Genomic DNA, 25,714 nt, shown 5'->3' with positions numbered 1-25,714 from the left:
TCTTTTAGAAGCAATCCAACTGCCCAAATTGGTGGCAGTAATTACATGTAAAGCCCATACGTGTGAGGATGATCCGGTGTCACTGGGCAACAACAGAGCCGATGAAGCTGCAAAATGGGTAGCAGGGTTAAAAATGTTTTCCCCAACTGAGAAAATTATGTCTTTCCAAACAACTGATATGCTGAAATTAATTGTGTTCAATTCAGGAAAAATCAATTTGGAAGTCCAAGGGATGTGGGCAAGAGTCCTCTGGGCTCTGGAGGGATGGACAAGGTAAGCCAGTAGCCCCCAAGGCATATTACCCAAGCCTGGCTGAGGCAGCACATGGTCTGAATCATCTGGCTAAACAAGGTATGTGCAAGTTGGTGAGGGCATACTGGTGCACACCAGGTTTTTCTTCACAAGCAGAAAAGATAGCAATGTCCTGTCTGACCTGCTTGAGAAAGAACATAGGGAAAGCGATCCCTACCAAACCATCCCACATTCCACTGACTGATGGACCATTCCAGGTGATACAAATTGATTTCATCCAATTACCACCCTGCAGGAACCTTAAGTATGTATTAGTGTGCACAGACATATTTTCTAACTGGGTTGAGGCCTACCCAGCAACACTAATACTGCTTTGTTTACTGCCAAGAAAATAGTTCAGGAATTTGAATGCAGGTACGGTATCCCTAAAATCATCGAGAGTGATAGGAGTACCCATTTCACAGGTGATTTTTTTCAAAATATGTGTAAGCTGATGGGTATTAATAGCCGACTTCATACCCCCTACCGACCGCAAGCCAGTTGCAAGGTAGAGAGGATGAATGGGACTTTTAAAAATTAGTTAAGTAAAATTATGGCAGAGACGGGACTAGGATGGCCAGAAGCGTTACCATTGGTTCTACATAGCATAAGGACAACTCCTAGACCTCCTCTGAATCTGTCCTGATTTGAAATAGTGTTTGGTAGACAACCTCATTTGATTATAAGTCCACAGGAAGACCTGAAGGGTAACAACGAGGTAACTGTAAAGTATCTTATATCAATGAGTAAGCAGTTAAAGCAACTGCAGCAGAAACTGAAATTGTTGTCTAATGATATGCCTGAAACTAACTGTCATGATGTTGAACCAGGAGAATATGTAATGATCAGAAATTTCTTGCATTCAGGTTGTTTGACTGATTGGTGTTAGGGTCCATACCAGGTGCTGCTGACGAGTACTACATCTTTGAAGGTGGCTGAGAGAGATACCTGGGTCCATTCCAATCACTGCAAAAAGGTCAATCAACCGGTGGAGAAACAAGTTGGAGACAAAGCTGATAGTGTGGACCTGTCGCTCGCGAGCTTGTTCAGGGAGGATTGAACAGTTTGTAGTGAGATACCTGAACTAAATGAAATCTGCAGGTCTTGTTGTGACAATGGATGGGCCTGCTGTGTTCATTTTCATATTCTCTTTTAGAGTTTTCACCATCCAGTTTCTGTGATGGGAGACCGATCGAGGAAATGGGAGCTGATGGCAGTGCCGATGGAGTGGAGTCAGGAGGAGTGCAATGCCAATCAGGGGAGTGTCTGACCAATCTTAGTATTGTTATTGTTAAGAGAGCTATCATTCCGGACACTCGGGGAAGGTGTGGAGGTTTATCGTCTGTAGATTACTGTATTTGTGAGCTTTGTGGGTCCTTAGTTGATGAGAACTGTATCCAACGGTGCCAACCTAAATATAGCCTGTACTGGGGTGGGTATACTTTAGAGGATTATCATAGCATGGTAGGCAAAGTGTTAAATCAAACTGATTGCTGGGTGTGTTCACATGTGCCACAGGAACAGCATAACGTAGGGTTGGTGCCATTTCCGCTGAATATCACATAAATTTTAGAATTACAAAAATGGAAAACATTGGAAACCACCTCATTTCAAACTCTATCAATTCCAAGTAGATAGATCACTTTTGTGTTTAAACATAACCAACCCCAATAAACCTGGGAGTTGGGAAGTGACGGGGCATAATCTGACGATGACCATCTCACAAAGAGCTGATAATGAATCCATAAACCATGATCTCCATTAAGTCTGGTGGGAAACATTTTAGGTATCATTATACATTGAGTTCCACCAACGAAATGATTGGTAAGGTGCCAAATGGTTATTGTGCTAAAATAATACAGCCAGAAACCTGCGTCTACCAGATGGAAGACCCAGAAATAGGATTGTTTGCAAGGGAAATGTGCTTAATGATAATGATGCATACCATTCCTTATGTTCTCCCTGATAATGTATATTTCATATGTGGAAGAAAAGCGTATAAATGGCTCTCCCTGAGTTCCAAAGGTTTGTGTTACCTGGGAAGAGTAGTCCCTGAAGTTATGACCCTCACACATGTTGAAATGCCGGGTATACATAAAAACACACCGTCACCATATATTCACACACAATATGAACACAGAGGCAAAAGAAATATGATACCTCGTGACATATATAAAGCAACTCAGTTAATCAGTGAGACAACTGGCTTTCAAGTTTTAGTCTCATTGGATCCCACCAGGATTGCTCGGGGAACATTAAATTTTAGATATATCCTGGAACTTGCTAAATTGATATATAATATCACCGAGATGTACGATGACACATTCAGGTATACAGGGAGAAAATTGCAAGCGTACAAGAAAGAACTGGTGCAACACAGACTAGTGTTGAATTATTTAACTGCTGTTACTGGAGGGTATTGAGTAACATTGGCCACTCAATTTGGAGTAAAATGTTGCACCTATGTCACCAATGATACTAGCGACCCCAAGGAGGTGATAGACCGAAAGATAGAAGAAATTCTGCAGCTAAAATGGGAGTTTTGTAAGAACCATAATGATTCAGTGGCTTAAGTAGGGGAAAAGATAGAAGGATGGATTTCATGGCTGAACCCAGTAAAATGGTTCTCAGGTCTAGGGGAATGGGTCCAGGAAGTGATCGCCAGCATAGGCAAATTCTTGATCCTTATACTAATTGTCATCATAGTAACTGGCATATGCTTCCGGTGTGTTCCTATTGTGTTGAAGTGTGGAAAATGTAAAAATAGAGTAAAACGCAAGAATGAAACTATGATGGTGGTCAGTAATGAAAATATGAATACCGAGGTATATATAGAACTGCATTACAACCCTGAACTAGGAAATACCATCATTTCATGTATTACATTTAGACATGCATAGAATGTATTATTGAAATGTTTTTTTTTTAAAACCTTAGATAATGTAAAGTCTAAATTCCCTTTCAATACTGCTTTTATAAGACTGGTGCATTCCCACACCTTTCACATGATCTTCCAAGATCTGCGGTGTGCGTATAATAGTAGTTTTATGTCCCCACCCAGAGACACATTATTGATGGATTAAGAACCACCTTGTGCGATCCCACAATAACACTAAATAATATGTAAATGTAAGCCTAAATTAAATTCAATGAGTAGATTGTGATAGCATGTTGTTTGCTATCAAAGGGTGGACTGTCGAAGTTGAGTAATTTGCTGAGACAAGTTCAGTTTAAAATTGAATCGAGGCGATGCCATCTTGCGACTGGCTGCAAAACACCATCTTGGAAATGAAATAGCAAGACGCCAATTTACGAATGACCGCCCAAGCGCCATTTTAGATAAACTCACAATTAAGGACATATTGCGAGATTACTATTAGCACCATGCAATTGCATCTTCCATCATTTCTCATATACACAATAATACGCATAATAGCGCTGTTAACTAGTTGCATATTAGCGAATGCATAAGAAAAAATGTTTAGTAGCTAAATGTACATGCATCTGTTCCAAGTTAACTAGCGTCTTCATATCAAACCCCGTACACTCACACATTACATATTCACTTACAAGGTTCCATTAGCTTTAAGGTATAAGATTTAAGTTTGTTCAGTTAGAATAAATGCTGTGAAATAAAGATATTTGGTAACTAAGGTTTAATACATGCTAAGTTAGCCGTGTTTGGTTTCGTACTGATGCGTACTCTTTCCACAGTATTCCGGTATTATCGGTGGGGAGATCGCATCATGCATTCTCAACTTATGGACCGCAGAGACTTCAAGCAACAAAATGTTTATTATATGAACAACTGTTAGGATGATTGCATGGGGTGGGAGGGCAGAGACCCCCAGTTGTAAGAGGCTGGGATGAGTCTCTATTGTTTTGTCTATCCCTGGGGGGTATAAATATGTGGGCTCCAACACTGGGTCTTTAGTCTTCGTGCTGAATGCTGATAGACGAGGGATTTCTTGCTGATGCCTGACATCTGGAACCGGAGGCGCTGCATATGTATACTGTACTTGGGTCTGTATATTTCCTTTGCACCTAAATTGTGTCTGGATCAATAGCATGTAACAGACTGTACTTTTACTTGAATAATGCTTGTGCTTTGGAACCACAGATTCCAGGTCTTAAGTCTTTATTTACTGTATGACTGCATACACAAATTAGCATCATCCTTAGAAGGTATAGGCTGGATATTAGAAGGTATAGGAAGGATATTAGAAGGTATAGGCAGGATATTAGAAGGCATAGGAAGGTGTGTATAGAGGTTCTGATCCAGTATCATTACGTAATATCTATTTCGTAATACCAATATAATGTTGGTATTGAATGCCATCTTCCATTCATATTTCTCTTCATTTCGATAAGATTATATGAACACCACAGATCTATCTAAGAAAAGATAGTTGCTTCCCTAAGGTGATCAAACTATACCTAGATAAGAGGTAACCAATAGGTGTTTTTCATTGCAAGGTTAAATGCTTACATCATGTTTGGCAGCAAAGAAAAAATATAACCCACCAGGGATTTTAAGGGCCTAATAACCTTATTGTTATTTATGTCCCACCATAAGATCTATTACATGTAACCTGTCACAGATGATAGACTACTTCCTACAAACCCATTGTCTGTAAAGGCAAAGTATATCTGAGAGATACAATAATTAACAAACCAAAGGAGGTATAATGACATGAATGGGAACATGTTGATAACAGCTAATGTATTTATTATTATTATTATTATTATTATTATTATTATTATTATTATTATTATTATTATTATTATTATTTATTAACAGTTTCTTATATAGCGCAGCAAATTCCATTGCTCTTTACAATTTGAATTAACATTTTACTGGGTTGTAAAAGACATACATAAAGGAAGGAGGTCCCCTCTCGCAAGCTTACACTCTATAGGGAAATAGGTGCTGATACACAAGGATTGGTGCTATACATTGCAAATTGGTCCAGCCCAAATGTAGATGTTTCTGGTGGGCTGTATAAGCCAATCACACTGGAAAGTTGGCCTAGGGTTAGGAGGATGTTAAATTGAAGAAAGAGAAGATGTGATAGGTGTGTACTATAAGAAGAGAGTTACATATGGAAGCTATTAAGGGTTATGTGGGCGATCCTGGAATCTGATAAGCTTGTCTGAAGAGGTGAGTTTTCAGATAAAGCTTGAATATTTGGAAGATAGTGGAAAGTCTTATTGTGCATGGGAAGCCATTCCACAGGGTGGAATGGCAGGGTGTAGCCCGAAAAAAGTCCTGTAACCATGCATGGGAACAAGTAATGTGTGGGGATGAGAGATGCAGCTCTTGTGTAGAGTGGACATGTTGGGTTGGAAGATATTTTGAGATAAGTGAAGAGATGTATGTTGGTGTGGTTTGGTTATTAGCTTTATGTGTCAGTGTAAGTATTTTAAATTGAATACATTAGAAGACCGGCAGCCAAAGGAGGGATTGATATAGTGGATCAGCAGACACTGAACGTTTTGTGAGAAAGATCAGCCTCAGTATCCCTGATATTAGGGGACAACTCTGCTATAGACAGAGCACCGTAACACAAATACCTTACTTACCAAACTGCCACCACCGATGGATATGATTTAAAGAGTCCAGTCCTCTATTACCCCAACTATTGCACAGGCTCAGCAATAAGATTCCAACACAGTTAATCTTTAGCTTAATCTCTCCCCAATTTTGCAGACTTGGCCTCCCAGATGACTGCAAAGTTCACTGAGACTAACCCTCTGCTTCCCGTACCTAACAATAGGCGCAGTGTCACCCTAGCGGACTAATAATGTCTTCAAAGACAAGGTTTTGGAGCAAATATCAAATAAATTAGTAAAGAATACTTTATATATAAAAGGAGTACAATGCTTAAAAATAATGTTACAGAGAAAATAATGGTTTCAATGGTACATACATGTATAGGAATATAAAATAAAAAGGAATACTTACAAATTAACACTCAGCTAATTTGCCTTGAAGTGACAGTAAGAAATGCAAGGACTGCTGGTCTAAACTTCAATGTAGCATTGACCCCTCAGGTTGAATACAGACCCCAGGACTTCAATCCCTTTTATCAGAAGAGCATCACACCTCAGGTGATGTCATAAAAGTCATCTCTGATTGGATGATTAGATACTTGGGGGGCAGGAACCTCACAGACAGCTTCTAAATCCCTTTAAACTTAAAAAAAAATAAGCCTAATAACTTCCCCTGTGGATGGATTACCTAAAGTATAGGGTGTTTATTGTACTGGTCCATATTTTATCTATTAAAAGAGTGTAGATATGATGGGGTTCCAAGGATGCCTTCTTGATATATCTCATATCTTTAAAACTGTATGTCTCAGTGATCTGGGAATCACACACAACCAGGATATTGAGTCTAGTTATATGTATATAATTTTCCAAGCTTCCAGCTATCATTAATACATCAATTTTATCTGATAAACCATCTCAAATATGACTTTGTTTGATCTGGTCATCTCTCATCACTCCTTAATGTCAGCTTTGTTACTATTTGCTTTACCCCCTATGGGGCTGACTTTCTGTAGATGCACACACAAAGGGCTGAGCAATCCACATGTCCTGGTGACAATGGTACCATAATTGAATGGACACACAGATGGTCTCTAAGCTTGACAACTCTGGTTAGTATTTCCTTACTTCATTAACAGACTAGTGGGAGTTTGTCCGGTCCCTGTTCATATCATTACCTAACCAAGACTTTAACCAAAAGTCTCCTGCCTTGGACTCCAAAGAAGTGAACAGCGGGGATAGTATTCCTTGGGATCCCTGTGAAGGAGGTTAAGGCTGAAAGGGGGCAAAAGCATTAGCTCAGCTGGGCCCCAAATTCAGCATATTCTATTGATCCTGCTATGTCCACTATAGTGTCAATTTTACCCTCTTCCATCAGGCTGCATACTGGCAGGGCCCAAGACTCCCTGTCAATATGAGCTTTCATCATGTTTACCTGAAAAACTTTTCTACTTTTTCCTAACATGGTCTATAGTGACCACATAATTCACATAATTCATGCATTGGTGCATGACATATGGGCCCTCCCAGGTTGCCTGGAGTTTATTTTGGGTCATAGGGACTAGCACCCAGACTTTCTGACCCATCTCATAAACTATCTACCTGGCAGTACAGTCATACCACTGTTTTTGGTCATCTGGGCCTGTGCCATATTCTATAAAGGGGGCATATGTAAACATATGCAGAAGGTCAGCACCTAAATATCCCTATCCTTTTATGCTGAAATGCCATAAATTGTTTATCAAAATATATTGAGGACAAACAGTTTTAATGTAACAAGTCAAATTTATTGAGTCACTGTGCTCAAGGGTATTTTATATAAAATATGTGTGCTTATGTACATAGATTTAAATTGCACCGCATATATGCTTGGGGAGGGAGGTTAAAACAGAGAGGGGTAGGGAAGGAAAAAGTTGTGCATACCTGGTGGTGTTGGATAAAAAATATATCCACACTAAATGTTTAAACTGCTATGTGTAGTGTAAATATGGAGAGTGGTTGGGTGTTGTGGCATCCCTCATGCCCAGAGTAAAGTCATGGTGTTCAAAGAGTTAATAAGCAAATGTCCGCAACCGCCTTATAATATACAAAGTCTTTGGTGAGGCCTCACCTGCTGAAGTCTTCTGTTTCTTCTTGATGATCCAAACCATGTTCTGGTGAGCGCACACCTGCTACTCACCAGCCTGGTCCCCGCAGTCTACTACAAATCTTCGCTCCCAGACAACACAGTGCTATCATGAGATAGCAAGGTCCGGATGGCAATGGGGCTCTGGAGGTGTCTGCACATGCTACTCACCTCATTAGGGAGGAGACTTGGTGTTGTCCAGGCAAGTCCATAGCTACAGTAGTGTGGCCAGTGTGATCGTAAAGGGTACCACAGGTGAGGGGGCACTGTTTGGGCCTGTCAAATTTCTGTTTATTATCACTTTTACATGTGGCTACCTTTTATTTCATCCCCAGCATCTCCTGGTCTCTCTTATCTCTTCCCTGGCCCTTTCCCATGAAGCCATGGCCCTTTTTTGGTGCAATATGTCCCTTTGAAAAATGAGGGGGTGCCAATGCTCTCTCTGGCACAGGGCACCAAAAAGTCTAGTTACGGTTCTGTGTCCAGGTGTCCTGTTTAATACTCACTGGAGTGTCTGTAAATCTCCTACATATGTTGGCTGTGTGGCCTTCCTTAGGGAGTTTGGTGGGTGTCTTCTTGCTGTAGGCAGTATTTATTCATCAGCCTGTGATGTCACAGGTGTTTGTGGATAATTTGCATGGTCTCCATTTAATTTACATCGTTAAATAAAAATTAAGGCTAATGAGCTTATGCTGTTATTTGAGTAGGGAAAGCTTTAAATGGGTTAAGTGTTTAAAATATAGACAAATCCTCTCAGTGGAAGCAATAAGGATTAATAGCATTAGATGATGAATAATAAGTGGTGATTTTAATAAGCTAATCAAAATGTCCTCTTTAACTTGTTAGATCTTCTTTATATCAGACATGATTGGCTTAGGGTTTGGAATCAATTATTGGTCTGATTGGATTATTTTGGGTCATGGGGACTAGCACCCAGACTTTCTGACCCATCTCATAAACTCTCTCCCTGGCAGTGCAGTCATACCACTGTTTTTGGTCAGCCTGGGCCTGTGCCATATTCTCCTGCACCAACCCTGTAGGAGCTTTCATTTTCTCTCTGAGGTTTAGGACATATTCAACAACTGAGACTTCAGGGGTCTCTAAATCTGGTGCTACAGGACCCACAGTTTCATTCTGCTCTTCTTTCTGGGAGATATTTAGCAATCTAACTTCAGAACAATGCTCTCGATAGTTCAACAGCTGCAGGTACATCATCTGCCGACCATACATCTGGAATTGAGCTATGCCAAGCTACAGGGCTCGATTCTGGCATTATTGGGTTAAATGTTGCAGAATCTTCACCCCGGTAACTAGCTCACTGTCCACATCAGTACCAAGTATAGAGTGAGTGGTTTCCACCATGCAGGACACACAAGTGTTGCAGGTGATCTTTTCACTCTCATACCTATTCTCCTCCTTTACAAAACATTGCTTAGCAATATCATAAGACACCTCTGCACAGTCATATACTTTTACATTTTGGTAGTTTTTAAATGCTTTACCAATTATGTCAGCATTATCACAACTTTCCACACAACTACAGGATTCAACAGTAATACTGTGGGCCTTATCACTCTTATCACTATTGCACAGGAGAGCAGAATCCTCATCTCCTATCTCAACTCTCTCACAGCATTCTGTAGTATCAAAACAGTCTTCCTTCCAATATACCTGTGACCTCTGGTGAGGGTAGGAGCTCACCAATGGCCCCCTTTCGTGGGCTGCCCTGTCAACAGAAAGGTCAGTCTGCAGACAAAGGTCACTATTGTACAGGAGAGGTGAAGCATCAACTCCTTTCTCATATAACCCTGAACTCTGGTGAGGGTATGGACTAACAGCTAGCCCCCCTTGTGGGCTACCCTGTCAGCAGAAAGGTCAGTCTGCAGACTCAGGTGTGCAGGCTGAGCCCTCTTACTGCACGTGTCAGCAGCTATATACAGGGAATTCCCACATTCTAGAACATTTTTTACAGCATTCTCCCCACAAGTTCTTACAGGTTCAATATACATTTCCTCATTATTCTCTAGCTGTACCTCTAAACATAAATCATCAGAAGTTCATTTTACCGCATAATCTGTACACAAACTCATGTCATGGCACAATTTATCAACAAAACATACAACCTGTGGTGAATCCGGCAATGTCCCTAAAACAGAGCAAATAGGCAGAAATTGTTCTTTGATGGTTAAGTCCACAAGATCATAAAAAGTATTAACAACCATTCATCCCAGTCCCTGATGCAAGGTGGACTGCAATTTATCCACAACATAAGAATAGCTCTCACCAGTTCCATGGTGTAAATTCCTGAATCTTTTCTGATAAAAAACTGGGGTTGAGTCAAGTTCCATGATTAAGGCCTGCTTTATAGCCTCATAATCATCATCATTCTCCTGGGAAAGTGATGCAAATACTTAAATAGCTTTCCCCCTTCAAACAGGGAATCAGATGATCTGCTCATTGCACTGGTGGCAACTGAAATTGATGGCAAGTTTTTACAAATCTCTCCAGATATACATCCTTAGACAAAGTAGGGAAATTTGCCCGGCGAGGTTTAACTGTAATCTCCCTGGTCTCACTGGGCTTGGGGGAATTATTCCTCCTTTGGAGCTGTGCCATCTATAGCTGAAATTCTCTCTCAGCCCAGCGCTCTGCAGACCTTTTGGCACGGGCATCCTCTTGGAACTGGCATATCAGTCCCAACTTTGTGGTCACATTCATAGGTCTCACATGCTTGATAGTACAGTCCAAATAATGAACCAGCTCAGAATCCACATTGGCACTATTATCTTATGCAGAAAGTACATGTCCAGTACTAAGTTCACTTCTGGTTACCGCAGCAATCCCAGATGAACTCTCCTCATGTACACTGGAGCTCTCTCTCTGTCAGGCGTGCAGCTCTGACATGCTCCAACTCTATTTCCTCTCTCTCGTGCTCTGGAACTCTCTCTCTCTCTGTCAGCTGTGCAGCTCTGGCAGATTCCATGAACATAGGGATAACATTCAACTTTGGGGCTGTCTCCATAGGCCCCACATGTCCACATCAAAATTTAACTTTGCACTATTACTATCTGCAGAAAGTAAAAGTCCTGAATGAAGCACACCTTCTGCTACCACAGCAGCCCATTATTAAATCAGGGATAAGGGGCTGGGAAAGCACTTCTGCACTAGGTTTAGGTTTAAGAAGGTATATTTACTTGTGTAATGGCCCCAATTAGACAATTTGTGGTACATATGAAATCATTCTATGGGGTGCTGCCAAGGACAATAAGTAGGAGTTTACAAAAAAGAGAAGAAAAGGGTATCGTCTCTTTGTTGGCGCACATAGAGGATAATTGTATATAAAATATAACTTTTATTAAATAAATTATTTAAAAAATGTTTCGCCTTATTAGTGAAATATTCCAAGAAAAAAATATAATAAAAACATTGAAACAAATGTGTGTCATCAATTGATATTAAATTATTAATAATTCATTTGTCTCTGTGTCCCTTTCAGTTATGTTTCTGAGTAAAGATTCTATTAAATGTTGTTGTCTCCAGTGTCATTAATCATAACATATATTTATATAGTTGAAATCAATTGGCACTGCATGTACTACCCACAATTGTAATTAGATATACTGTGTTGAAACTAAACCAAGATATAAATTCCATTGGTGATATTATGCTGCCATCTATTGGTTATGGTATGCCATTACACCTTTAGCTATTAAATGTAGAAAAGAAACCAGGTTGATTTAATGGGTGCTATATTATGCACAATGTCCTCTATGAGGGCCACCTATTTGTATTCATGGAATATTGTCACATGGGAACATGTATACAGTTCCTGATACAAATCTTTGTGTCGCCTATTGGGTTAAGAAATAAACAATCAACTGCAGCAATCATATAAATTAATAGGATTGATAGTCTCTAAGAAGAGTTATATTGAGAAGTGTTAATAATATATCAATCAAAAAGCATTAACATTTGTGCTAAATGGTGTACATCGCATATTAAACCTCAATTTATATGATAAGTATGTTATTCCTCTGTTGTAGTGTTTCCCATAAGGGTTATGAAGATTATATTTATATTATATTAACTCCTCTTATGGGGCTGCAAAATGCATTAATGAGTTATAATGCTAATTTAAATGATATATAGACTATCGGTGATTCAAAGGAAGCTGTAATAACTAGTATATAACATAATCAGCTTGATTAATAAGGATTGTATATTACAGGTCCCCCTATTGGGTTCTATTGAATTGCATCACATTTAGCTGATTGAAATTACTTATTATAGCTCCCCTATTGGATTACATCACACTTTGCTGATAGAATTGATTTATTACAGCTCCACCTATTGGATTGCATCATAATTTACTGATAGAAATGTTATAATATTTGAAACTAATTAATATGCGGACATCTTAATGCCCTAGTTGATATTAATGCATAACCAAAATATAAGGATTCCCTTGTATAGCTATAGGGTTTATTCATGCAGTATGGTACTGTATTTGGTTTATGCTCAGAATGTGGCACTCCCTGTTGGTTTTTATTATACCTAATACAATACAGTGCTATTGTTGTAGCTCCCTCTATAGGGCTGCAAAATTGTTTAATAAACTGTTACTCACTCAGACTAACATTACTGAGTGTTTAATGTGGGTTCCTTATGCCCAGCTGCAAGGTTTAATCACAAGTAGTTTTATTGGAGTAGATTAAATATATTCACACTACTTGCTCAGAGTAACACTATAACATAGTCTGAGTACACTAGGAAAGCATGTTAATGCATGTCATTTTCTTCACTGTGATAATCACATTTGCTTATACACACAGTGGATGCAGTGCTTTTAATTGCTATTAACACAGCATAGGACACTGTCAGCAGCAGGAGCTACAGAATGCCAATAAACTGTTACTCACTCAGACTAATATTACTGAGTGTCTAATGTGGGTTCTTCATGTCCAGCTGCAAGGTTTAATCACAAGTAGTAGTATTGGAGTAGATTATATATATTCACACTATTTGCTCAGAGTAACACTATAACATAGTCTGAGTACACTAGGAAAGCATGTTAATCCATGCCATTTTCTTCACTGTGATAATCACATTTGCTTATACACACAGTGGAGGCAGTGCTTTCAAGTGCTAATAACACAACATAGGACACTATCAGCAGCAGGAGCTGCAAAAAACCGACGTACGTTTCACAAAAGTTATGTTTCTTCAAGGCCCTTGAAAGCACTGCCTCCACTGTGTGGATAAGCAAATGTGATTATCACAGTGAAGAAAATGGCATGCATTAACATGATTTCCTAGTACTCAGACTATGTTATGGTGTTACTCTGAGTAAATAGTGTGAATATATATAATCTAATTCAATACTACTACTTGTGATTAAACCTTGCATGAGGAGCCCACATTAGACACTCAGTAATGTTAGTCTGAGTGAGTAATAGTTTATTGGCATTCTGTAGCTCCTGCTGCTGATAATCCTATGCTGTGTTATTAGCACTTGAAAGCACTGCCTCCACTGTGTGGATAAGCAAATGTGATTATCACAGTGAAGAAAATGGCATGTATTAACATGATTTCCTAGTACTCAGACTATGTTTTAGTGTTACTCTGAGCAAATAGTGTGAATATATATAATCTACTCCAATACTACTACTTGTGATTAAACCTTGCAGCTGGGCATGAGGAACCCACATTAGACACTCAGTAATGTCAGTCTGAGTGAGTAACAGTTTATTGGCATTCTGTAGCTCCTGCTGCTGACAGTGTCCTATGCTGTGTTAATAGCAATTGAAAGCACTGCATCCACTGTGTGTATAAGCAAATGTGATTATCACAGTGAAGAAAATGGCATGCATTAACATGCTTTCCTAGTACTCAGACTATGGCCCTCATTCAGAGCCGCTCGTTAGCGGCAGTACGCTCGTTCCGACATGCGTACGGTTTTTAGTACGCATGCGCGAACCAGTCAGTGCAGCCGAAAATCGTTTGTACGCTATATAGCGAGTGCCTGCTATTTTGAGTGACAGAATGAGGCGTATGTGGGTGGTAACAGGGGAAGGTGCTTGAAAACGGGGGAGTGGAATTCGAACGCAGGCGTGCTTAAAGGTCAAAACGGGCATTTTAAGGATGTGCATAATTAATCCAGCAGCGTCATTGACCAAGTCACTTGGTTTTTTTAAACTCAGAACTGCTCGCAAAATAGCGGTTGAAAAAACCAACCACAAGAATAGCGAGCAGTTCATACGCTGTACGATGTACTCGATTAATCAAATAAATAGCGGACATGACATATGGTGCGAGCGGCAAGGGGGCGTTTTTATCAAATAAACGAGCGTATGTTTTGCTTGCTCGTTCAGACTTAGAGGTGTGAACAGACTGCAATTTGCGAACGGATCATTTGAATAGCCACCCCTTGTTTTTGAACGAACGACCGCAAATAGCGAACGGCTCTGAATGAGGGCCTATGTTATAGTGTTACTCTGAGCAAGTAGTGTGAATATATATAATCTACTCCAATACTACTACTTGTGATTAAACCTTGCAGCTGGGCATAAGGAACCCACATTAAACACTCAGTAATGTTAGTCTGAGTGAGTAACAGTTTATTAAACAATTTTGCAGCCCTATAGAGGGAGCTATAACAATAGCACTGTATTGTACTAGGTATAATAAAAACCAACAGGGGGTGTCACATTCTGAGCATAAACCAAATACAGTACCATACTGCACGAATAAATCCTATAGCTATACAAGGGAATCCTTATATTTGGGTTAAGCATTAATATCAACTAGGGCATTAAGATGTCCGCATATTAATTAGTTTCAAATATTATAACATTTCTATCAGTAAATTATGATGCAATCCAATAGGGGGAGCTGTAATAAATCAATTCTATCAGAAAAGTGTGATGTAATCCAATAGGGGGAGCTATAATAAGTAATTTCAATCAGCTAAATGTGATGCAATTCAATAGAACCCAATAGGGGGAGCTGTAAGATACAATCCTTATTAATCAAGCTGATTATGTTATATACTAGTTATTACAGCTTCCTTTGAATCACCGATAGTCTATATATCATTTGAATTAGCATTATAACTCATTAATGCATTTTGCAGCCCCATAAGAGGAGTTAATATAATATAAATATAATCTTCATAACCCTTATGGGAAACACTACAACAGAGGTATAACATACTTATCATATAAATTGAGGTTTAATATGCGATGTACACCATTTAGCGCAAATGGTAATGATTTTTGATTGATAGATTATTAACACTTCTCAATATAACTCTTCTTAGAGACTATCAATCCTATTAATTTATATGATTGCTGCAGTTGATTGTTTATTACTTAACCCAATAGGCGACACAAAGATTTGTATCAGGAACTGTATACATGTTCCCATGTGACAATATTCCATGAATACAAATAGGTGGCCCTCATAGAGGACATTGTGCATAATATAGCACCCATTAAATAAACCTGGTTTCTTTTCTACATTTAAAAGCTAAAGGTGTAATGGCTTACCATAACCAATAGATGGCAGCATAATATCACCAATGGAATTTATATCTTGGTTTAGTTTCAACACAGTATATCTAATTACAATTGTGGGTAGTACATGCAGTGCCAATTGATTTCAACTATATAAATATATGTTATGATTAATGACACTGGAGACTACAACATTTAATAGAATCTTTACTCATAAACATAACTGAAAGGGACACAGAGACAAATGAATTATTAATAATTTAATATCAATTGATGACACACATTTGTTTCAATGTTTTTATTATATTTTTTTCTTGGAATATTTCACTAATAAGGCGAAACATTTTTTAAATAATTTATTTAATAAAAGTTATATTTTATATACAATTATCCTCTATTTGCGCCAACAAAGAGACAATACCCTTTTCTTCTCTTTTTTGTAAACCACAGCAGCCCGGCAGATGAATTCTTCTTGTGTACTTGTTCACCATCATCATGATGCTCTTTATCACATTCCATTAGCACTCGGACCAATTTATCCTTAGGATGGGCCGTCCAGACCTCGCTGCTTGTCAAGGTCTATCTGTGTCTCTCTATCTTGTCAGTTGTAAGTAGCTGCCATCTCTCTGCAGTTACTTTGCCAAATAAAAAATAAATAAAAGAAAATCAAGAGAAGGGAAGGGGTATTGCTTGCATGTATGACTTTGTAACCAATTATGAGCATTGAGTCTCCTTTATATAATCAGTTGGTACTGATTCTAAGTGTCAGGTATACTTTTTTAAGCCTCATACTTAGATGCTCCAGAAAATAAAAATGTCTCCTATCCCACAAGCTGCCAACATTTGTCAGGGACCTGTACCCAGTATCCCTGATGTGGGGGGCAACTTTGCTATAGACAGAGTGCTGTCATACAAATACCTTCCTTACCAAACTGCCACCACCGATGGAAATGATTTAAAGAGGTCACAGGTCCTCTATTATCCCAATAATTGCACAGGCTCAGCAATAAGATTCCCACACAGTTAATCTTTTGCCTAACCTCTCCCCAATTGTGCAGACTCGGCATCCCAGATGACCACACAGTTCACTAAGACCAACCCTCTGCTTCGCATACTTAACAATAGTTGTACCATCACCCTAGCAGACTAATAATCTCCTCAAAGACAAGGTTTTGGAGCATATATGAAATAAACTAATAAAGAATACTTTATTTAAAAAAGGAGTACAATACTTAAAAATCATGTTACAGAGAAAAGAATGGTTACAAAGGTACATACATGTATAGTAATATAATATAAAAAGGTATGCTTACAAATTAACACTCAGCTAATTTGCCTGGAAGGGACAGTAAGAAATGCAAGGACTGCAGGTTTAAACCTCAATGTACCATTGACCCCTCAGGTTGAACACAGACCCCAGGACTTCAATCCCTTTTATCAGAAGAGAATCACACCTCCGGTGATGTCATACCAATCATATCTGAATGGAGGATTATATACTTGGGGGGCAGGAACCTCTCAGCTTCTAAATCCCTTTAAATTTAAAACAGAATAAGCCTAATAACTTCCCCTGTGGATGGATTACCTAAAATATTGTGTGTTCATTATACTGGTCCTTATTTTATCTATTATAGGAGTGTAGATATGATGGGGTTGCAATGATGCCTTCTTAAGATATCTCATATCTTTAAAACTATATGTCACAGTGATCTGGGAATCACACACAACCAGGATATTGAGTCCAGTTATATGTGTATAATTTTCCAAGTTTACAACTATCACTGATACAACAATTTTATCTGATAAAACATTTCAAATATGACTTTGTTTGATCTGGTCATCTCTCATCACTCCTGAATGTCAGCCTTGTTACTATTTGTTTTACCCCCTATGGTGCTTACTGTCTGTAGATGCATACACAAAGGGCTGAGCAATCCACATGTCCTGGTGACAATGGTACCATAATTGAATGGACACACAGATGGGTTCTAAGCAAGGCAAGTCTGTATAGTATTTCCTTACTTCATAAACTGGCTAGTGGGAACTTAGCCGGTCCCTGTTAATTTCATTACCTGAACAAGACTATAACCAAAAGGCTCCTACCTTGGACACTCCAAAGAATAATTATCAAGTGACAGTCATATGTTATACTTAACAATTCTTAAAATTAAGCTATGGCTCCGAAATGTGAAAATATGCCCTTTCAGGAATATACACAGCTTGGTTCCATTTGCATGTCAAATGGTTAGCTTCCCCTCTTTCCTGCTATTCATTAACCTGTAACAGGACATCAAAGGATACATGACCTAGCAAGGACAGTCCACTCTCCTGCCATCACATTTAGAAAACCAGTTATTCTATGCCTTTTAGGAACCAATCTGTTATGATATGAAACTATAATTCGCACTATGTGCCATATCGCAACAGTCCTATATATTAGATAGGTAGGATGAGAACCAAGAAAGGCTCTGTCTTGAAGACCTAGGGATTGTAGTGTTTGTATGAGAAGAGAGTGGTAAACAGTGTCAAAGGCAGCAGAGAGATCTAGAATAATTAGAAGTGAATAATGGCCTTTAGCCTTAGCAGTGACCAGATAATTTATTACCTTAGTCAGTGCTGTCTCAGTGGAGTTTTGGGAATGAAAGCCAGACTGAAGTTGGTCCCATAAGTTGTGAGTGTTAAGAAAGTGTGTGAGGCAAGTGTAGGCAAGTCTCTCCAGTAGCTTGGTGGGCCAAGGGAATTGGGAGATAGGAAAGTCATTTGAGAGAGAGTTAGGGTCAGAATTTAGATTTTTCAAAAAGGAGTGATCACTGCATGTTTGAACAGTGATGGAAAGATACCAGTATAGAAAGAGAGATTATAGATTTTAGTTAAGTGTGGGATGAGAATAGGATACAGAACTTTACTGATTTGTGAGGGAAAAGGATCAAGAGGATAGGTAATAGAATAGGAAGAATAGAAGAGTATAGATAGTTCATCTTCATTAGTGGGGTAAAATGATGAGAAAATAATAAAAAAGCAGCGCTTATGATAGCAAAATGCACAACAGTATATCTTACAGTTAAATGGTATTTATTACAAATAAATATAAAAAGTTTTAAAAATCAATTGATAAGTACATATTACAAGATCCAATATTACAAACACTTGTTCCTATTAGGTGGGTTGGACTGAATAGTTACTACTCACTAGGCCAAATGGCATGTGAACATGCTGAATTGCATTCCATATATGGTCTCTCAATTTCACACCGCTGGAGGAACAGTCCCGTATTCAATAGTGGTTGTTATCCCAATATAATTGAAGGATTATGTACTCCCCACCAGTATGCGTTGTCTTGTTGGTAGAGTCCTTTATGATTGTCAAAAAAATGTCCCAATTTTGGAGTAGTGATGGTGGATTTAGGGTCCAATCCTGGTTCAAGTTTAATGGTAGGTTCTTGATGAATCCTTGATGGTTTAATAGTCCACCTCTAATGCGTTTCGCTGCTGTTTCCATGCAGCTTTATCAAAGGTAAAATTATGAGAATGTGCCACTGGTTTCAGGTGGGGAATTGAACAAGTTCATGGCTGAGGAAGTGCATACCGTTTCATTTCAGATATTATCAATCTTGTTTTTGAAATAGGAAACAAGATCTTGTGCACTGATAGTAGCAGGTGAATTGGGTGATGGAGGGGTAAAAAGTGATTTAAATGTATTCAAAAGTCACTTGGGGTTAGAGTCTTGGGTAGAGATGACAGATTGGAAATTTGTTTGTTTGACATTGTCCAGTACATTACGATAAGAGTGGTAGATAGTCTTATATGTGAGGAAGTCATTTGGTGTATGAGACTTTTGCCACTGATGTTATACTTTAAGTGAGAGTTTTGTAGGTGTCTTGTCAATTTGGAATGCCACGGTAGATGTTTAAGTCTACAAGGAGTGCAGTGGTGTATCTATATTGGGTGCAGTGTGTGTGGGGCACACGGGTTCCTGGGTCCAGGGGGGCCCCATACCGCACACAATGTAACCATTTTATTTTAGACTTACCTGTCCGTGGTCCCACATCGGGTGTCTGCGCTGCTCAGTATGCCGAAAAATAGCTGCCGTGGCCATTTTTCCATTTTTCTGTGCATGCGCAGTAGACTCTGTGTACTAGAGTGTGCCCGGAGTCTTCTGCGCATGTGCAGAATGCCAGGAAATGGCCACCACAGCCATTTTCTGGCATTCTGCACATGCGCAGTAGACTCTGGGCACACTCTAGTGCCCGGAATCTGCTAAGGCTCCGGTGGCTGGCTAGCCACGTTAGTTGGCTGCCGGCCACTGGGGATAGAGGAGGGGGCCCCACATGGTGAGTGCACACGGGCCCCCTCCTCTCTTAAGACACCCCTGGTGGAGTGTGATGGGTAGCTGGAGCTAATTCAGCAAGAGCTAGTTCTAGGGTCTCAGCAGTCTCAGGACAAGTGAAATTAGAAATAGGTAAGTGTGATTGTTGCAGAGAGGTGGACAGTTGTTCAAAATTAATAGCATTAATACCTCTGTGTGTTTGAGGAGTCTTGGTTGATTTACTTGGCATTGAGATTGATGTAATGGAGGAGAGTGTGCAGGTGATAAGGTTATGATCTGAGAGAGGGAAAGGTGAATTAGTGAAATCAGAAACTAAACATAGTCTGATAAATACAAGATCAAGGCAGTGGCTATCGTGATGAGTAGAGGAGTCAGTCCATTGGTTGAGGCCAAGAGAGGATGTTAAAGAGAGAAGTTTGGAGGCAAGAGGGGGTTGTGGGCTGTCACCAGGAATATTGAAATCACCCATTATGATGGTGGAGTTTGCAGAAGATAGGAAGTAAGGGAGTCAGTCAGAAAAATGTTCAAGAAATTGATTGGGTGGTCCAGGTGGGTCATAGATAGCACTAATGCACAGAGAGAAAGGGGTGAAGATAATAATAGAATGTACTTCAAATTATGCAAATGTAAGTGATGGTACCTGTGGAATAACTGTGTATGTAAAAGATTGGGACAGTAGTATTCCTACTCCACCTCCTTTACTATTACCAGGCCTGGAGGTGTGTTAAGTATAGGCCACCATGTGAGAGTGCTACAGGGGAGTAAGTGTCAGATTGTCTGAGCCATGTTTCTGTTATTGCCAGGAGATTGAGGTTAATTGAAATAAAGAGGTCATGGATGGATGTTAGTTTGTTGCAGACAGGGCGTGCATTTCATAAGGCACATTTTAGTGTTTTGTAGGGTGATGGGAGGCATGTGATTTCTTTGAGGTTTGCTAGATTTATATTCTGTTATGAGTAGGGCACGTGGTTAGGGCCTGGATTTGGTGATATGTCACCAGCTAATAAAAGTAGAAGGAGAGAGATATAAATATACGGTAGTTGTTTGTTTTGCATGAAAGTTTTTTATGGCAACATGTTGTGGATGTTATTGTCAATTTGTTAAGATAAGTAAATAGCTCATGTGTGTTCACAAGAGGGGAGTAGATTACTGAGGCTGCAATGTGTACAGAGGGGTGAGCTGCAGGGAGAATGAAGGATGTAATAGCCCTAGAGAAGATGCCATGGAGTGAAATGATAATGAATAATATTTGGCAAATGATGATTTTGAATAAAAAGAGAAAATTCTTAGAATACAAAATAATATAATTTTCACTTAGAAAAGACCTGCTTTTTGATGTTGTTCAATGATTGTTTAACAGTTTATTTTGGATACTTTGTGCATAGGATACTTTATGCATGGGATACACAGCTCATTCAAGCACAGCTCTCTATGTTTGACTATGTAAACAATAGCCCAGTATGCCATCATAAACTAAGCTTCACATAAAACATCTTAAAATAGGAAATTACTATTGCAAAAATTTAAGATATCACATTCATTTAAATAAGTTGAAAGAATAAAGTTCAGAGTATGAAGATTTCAGGAGGGAGGATATCACATACATTTAAATAAGTTGAATTAATAAAGTTCAGAGTATGAAGTTTGCAGGAGGGTGGATATCACATAAATGAGAGATGAGAAAAAGAAGATGGTTAGGTCCAAATAAATGAAAAATGTTCAACTGTTCATTTTGGATACATATATTAAACATGATAAAGGTCTCCAATTGGTTAAGGAGGCACTATTGAAAGAAATTCTGTTGAAATACACAAGTATTTATTTTAGAAGGCATAGAATTTATTAAAAAAATAAACACTTTGCCTTTAAGGACAAGCATTACATGAAGCACTCTGGAACTGTGATGGGCACAGAGTTTTCCCCCAGTATTGCCAATATTTTCATGAGCTTGTGGGAGGAGCACCATGTTTGGCAAGAGCTGGGGGCGGGCCTCATGTCTTATCATCGGTATATAGATGATGTTAATTTTGTATAGAGGAGAGGTTTGAATACCGTCTCCAAGTTCAAGGAGTGTGTGAATAATGATTATGGGATTGTACTTAATTACACCATTGATAATACAAAGTAAATTTTTTGGAATTTATTACAAAAATTAACACTTTGCCTTTAAGGACAAGCATTACATGAAGCACTTTGGAACTGTGATGGGCACAGAATTTTCCCCCAGTATTGCCAATATTTTCATGGGCTTGTGGGAGGAGTACCATGTTTGGCAATAGCTGGAGGCGGGCTTCATGTCTTAACATCGGTATATAGATTATGTTAATTTTGTATAGAGTAGAGGTTTGAATACCGTCTCCAAGTTCAAGGAGTGTGTGAATAATGATTATGGGATTGTACTTAATTACACCATTGATAATACAAAGTAAATTTTTTTGACCTTACTGTGTATGTTGCTCAATCCAAAATCTGTACCAAAAACTTTTGTTAAACCCACAGACAGTAATTAATTTAAATGTAATGATGGCAGATATCATCCTAGTTGGCTGAAGAGAGTACCCAATGGGCAATTTCAATGCATAAACATAAATTGCACTAATCAATTGATATATAAAATGCAATTACGCCCTTTAAAATAATAATTTTTAGATAAGGGATAAAAAGAAGAATTTTTAGACAAAGCCCTTCATAATATGTATGCCATCAAGAGAGATGACCTTCTTGAAAAGAAAATAAAAAAAACAAAAATAAAATTGAATGTCATTTGTTACCACCTTTGATCGAAATTTTTAAGGTTGAAATATATTTTAAAAAAACATTTAGCAGCTTTAAAGCAGACCCTATTTTAAATAATAAGCTCCCTAAAAAACCATAAAAAAAACTCCAAATCTAAATAACTTTTTATTTAAAAGTAATTCTTCCCCTTTAACTGAATAGATGGTAGGATAAACACAAAAGTTGTATTCCCTTGTTGTCTGTGCTTTGCTTGCAAAAATTGTTACAATAAAGAAGGTAACAAAATTTACAGATTTATTCCTTCCATAACAAAGAAGGAGTATATAATAAATATTTTTTCTAACTTGCAACAGTGGCAATGTTGTTTACCTGATACAATGCAAATGCAATAAACAATATGTCAGAAGAATGAGCCATCCTTTTAAAATATGGATGGGTGAAATATTTGTAAAGGGGTTGAAAATCATTGTATGGCATTACACTTTAAAACTAATCAAAATTGTTCAGTAAATGATATAATGAGCTTCAAAGTAATAGAACAATTTTACAAAATTGGAGAAAGGGAAAGTTTAATGCAGTTTTAGCACATGCTGAAATAAAATAGATTTATCAGTTAAAATCCCAACAGTTATGTGGTTTAAATGGTGATTTCAAAATGAAGTGGTTTAGTTAACCCTGGCCTTTTATTTTTAATTTTTTTTGTTCTGTACATTGTTCTAATGGAAGATCAATATCTGTGTTTGTATCAGTTAGAAACCCTTGCCTATATTTTTATTACTTATTTTATAGTGATTCTTGATTGTTTTTTGCAGGATAATTTTTTAATATGGTTCAGATATAGGAAATAGCATCTCTCTCTCTCTCTCTCTCTCTCTCTCTCTGTATATATATATATATATATATATATATATATATAATGTTTACCACACATTGATTAAGCTACGTTTTACATTCCATTTTATTCATTGAAGCTGGGACACCAGCACCTTTTATTGAGAATACTTTTGTTTATTTATTTACTTGTTTATTATTGTGATTTATGCCAATTGACACTGAACATTGATATATCAATATACAGTGTCATTTATAGTAACCATCAGTTATTGGCTTGTGATCTTGTTTGTTTATATGTGTATCATTGGATATTAAATAGATATTTTATCTATCCAGTCTCCCATCCATTTTTTCAGAGAGCACAAATGTTATATATTTGCTGTATATACATTTAACATCATATCTACCTTGCGCAGTAGCAACATAGTGTTTTTTCACCCCCAGGTATATATATTTGGTCTTTACTAGATCAAAGATTGCTACTAGCCAGCAGGTGGATGATTAATATTATCAATTTTGTTTTTATTTTGGAGCGCCGGGTAATGTAGTTTGTTAACTACACACATCTATATGAACTCTTTCCTCATCCATTAGGACCTGTATTTTCCCAACTTACAAGGACAGTCAAGAGTAAGATTACCTTTGCCCCATAGTATAGTCATAGACCTAATGTCTGTCTTGCAATTTTTTCCTCGGCAATGAGTGCCCAAATTTGCATAGGCTTATGTGTTTCCTCCATGGCAGATGTAAAGACAGCAAGTGGGGCAAGTAGAGACAATTCCTACTCCATATTTCTTTCTTTTTTGCACCATCTATTTATATGGCTAGCTGAATAAGTTTTTCCAGGGATTGCTGAACTTGGTACTTGATCAGTGAATCAATTTGTTCAGAGAAACCCAACTGAAATTGGCTATGGAGAGCCAGATCATTTCAGTGGACTGTTATATCTGTACTTGGCTGGATGAGTCTAGACTGAATCATTCAAATGGTTACTGACTTGTACTCCTGATGAAGTCAGCCTGGACATTGGCCTGGTAAACTATTTGGTTTGCCAGCAGTTTTAATCAGGTGCTGGATCTTGGGCCTCTGTGGGTTGTCTGAGTCTCCCACAGGATTTCATATCTTGCCTGGTCCCTGGTTCTAGCTTTTTGCAAGCTGCCTAGGAAGGATTGCTGGATCCTTCATCTGCTTAGTATCCTGGATACATGCTATTACATATTAATGCTAGCAGATGTACACCTGGCTTAAATACTATTCATATACTACTATGTGTTCAGAAATGTTGTATCCTGCAGTTTGTTGTGTATCTAAGGATATAACTGAGTATTGCAATTTCTCTCACGTTTATTGAATTATTATTCTGGAATTTTTACTATAGCTTAAGATTATATATAATGTAGTGATGTTTTGAGATTCATGGGGAAGGTGCTCCTAATGCTGAATTAGTAGGCTAGGTAATAGAGAACTGGTAATGTTTAGCTTAGTGTCAGGGAGCCATATGTGGGAGGGAAATGTGGTGATATAACATTTTGCATCAGTAGAAGGCCATCTGACAAGGGCAACTGCTGGTGTTTCTTTGTAAGGAGAATCTTACAAAATGGTGTCATTCATGGTATCCTTCTGCTGCCTGTGATTTGTGTGGCATAGAACAGAGGCTGTCTTGTTGGTTTGGTGAATAAGGTTATTTGGCCTGTAAAAGTTGGTTTATTTGCACAAGTGGAAAGTTGTTCTGGGTGCAAATGTATAAAGTTTATTTGTAAAGCAAAAAATGTGAATACACAGGGGAATATTTACTAACAGTTCAGATTTAGAAGTGGATATGTTGCCTGTGAAGGAGTGCCAATATTGACATAATCTCAGTGCCAATAGATAGGTACATAAGGGCCAGAAGATATAGATTTGAAATAGTTCAAAACTAACTCATATACTATAATAGGAGCTAGCAATCTAATTAAAAAGACAAGAAGTAGCACGTAGCAGGGTCTCTTGTTTTAGGCCATATGGATGTGTGGGGTTTTGAGCTGGTGTAATGCGTGCTGGATAAAGGTATATAACTTGAAACAATCCCATAATGCAGTCTCTTCTTTGCCACTGCTATCCAAGACACACACACCAGGCTTCCTAAGATCTGGATACACCAAACTTTCTTGATAAGGTCTGTACTATTGTCTGCATGTACTTCTGTACTAACCATATAACACACTCTTTTCTTTTCACACACTTTCTGCTACTTATAACACATTATTCTCTTTATACACACTCTCTCACTCTCTCTCTATCTGTGCCAGATAACTCTCTTTCTCTGCCTGCATAATACTATTTGCCTGTATTTTAACTT

General features: G+C 38.3%; 1 protein-coding gene across 1 annotated transcript in view; it reads right to left on the bottom strand.

Annotated features, from left to right (window-relative positions):
• Window positions 1-9,196, bottom strand: part of LOC148479279 (extracellular calcium-sensing receptor-like) — a 41,181-nt gene extending 31,985 nt beyond the window's left edge. Inside the window, exon 1 of the mRNA XM_088454695.1 lies at window positions 8,900-9,196. Coding sequence (XP_088310821.1) covers window positions 8,900-9,196 — 297 coding nt within the window. The remainder of the gene's footprint in view (window positions 1-8,899) is intronic.
• Window positions 9,197-25,714: the final 16,518 nt, after the last annotated feature.

Source organism: Taudactylus pleione, unplaced genomic scaffold, assembly GCF_031769625.1.
Source record: "Taudactylus pleione unplaced genomic scaffold, aTauple2 ptg000627l, whole genome shotgun sequence".
In the NCBI taxonomy this organism is placed as follows: domain Eukaryota; kingdom Metazoa; phylum Chordata; class Amphibia; order Anura; family Myobatrachidae; genus Taudactylus; species Taudactylus pleione.
This window is presented reverse-complemented; position numbering and strand designations above follow the sequence as displayed.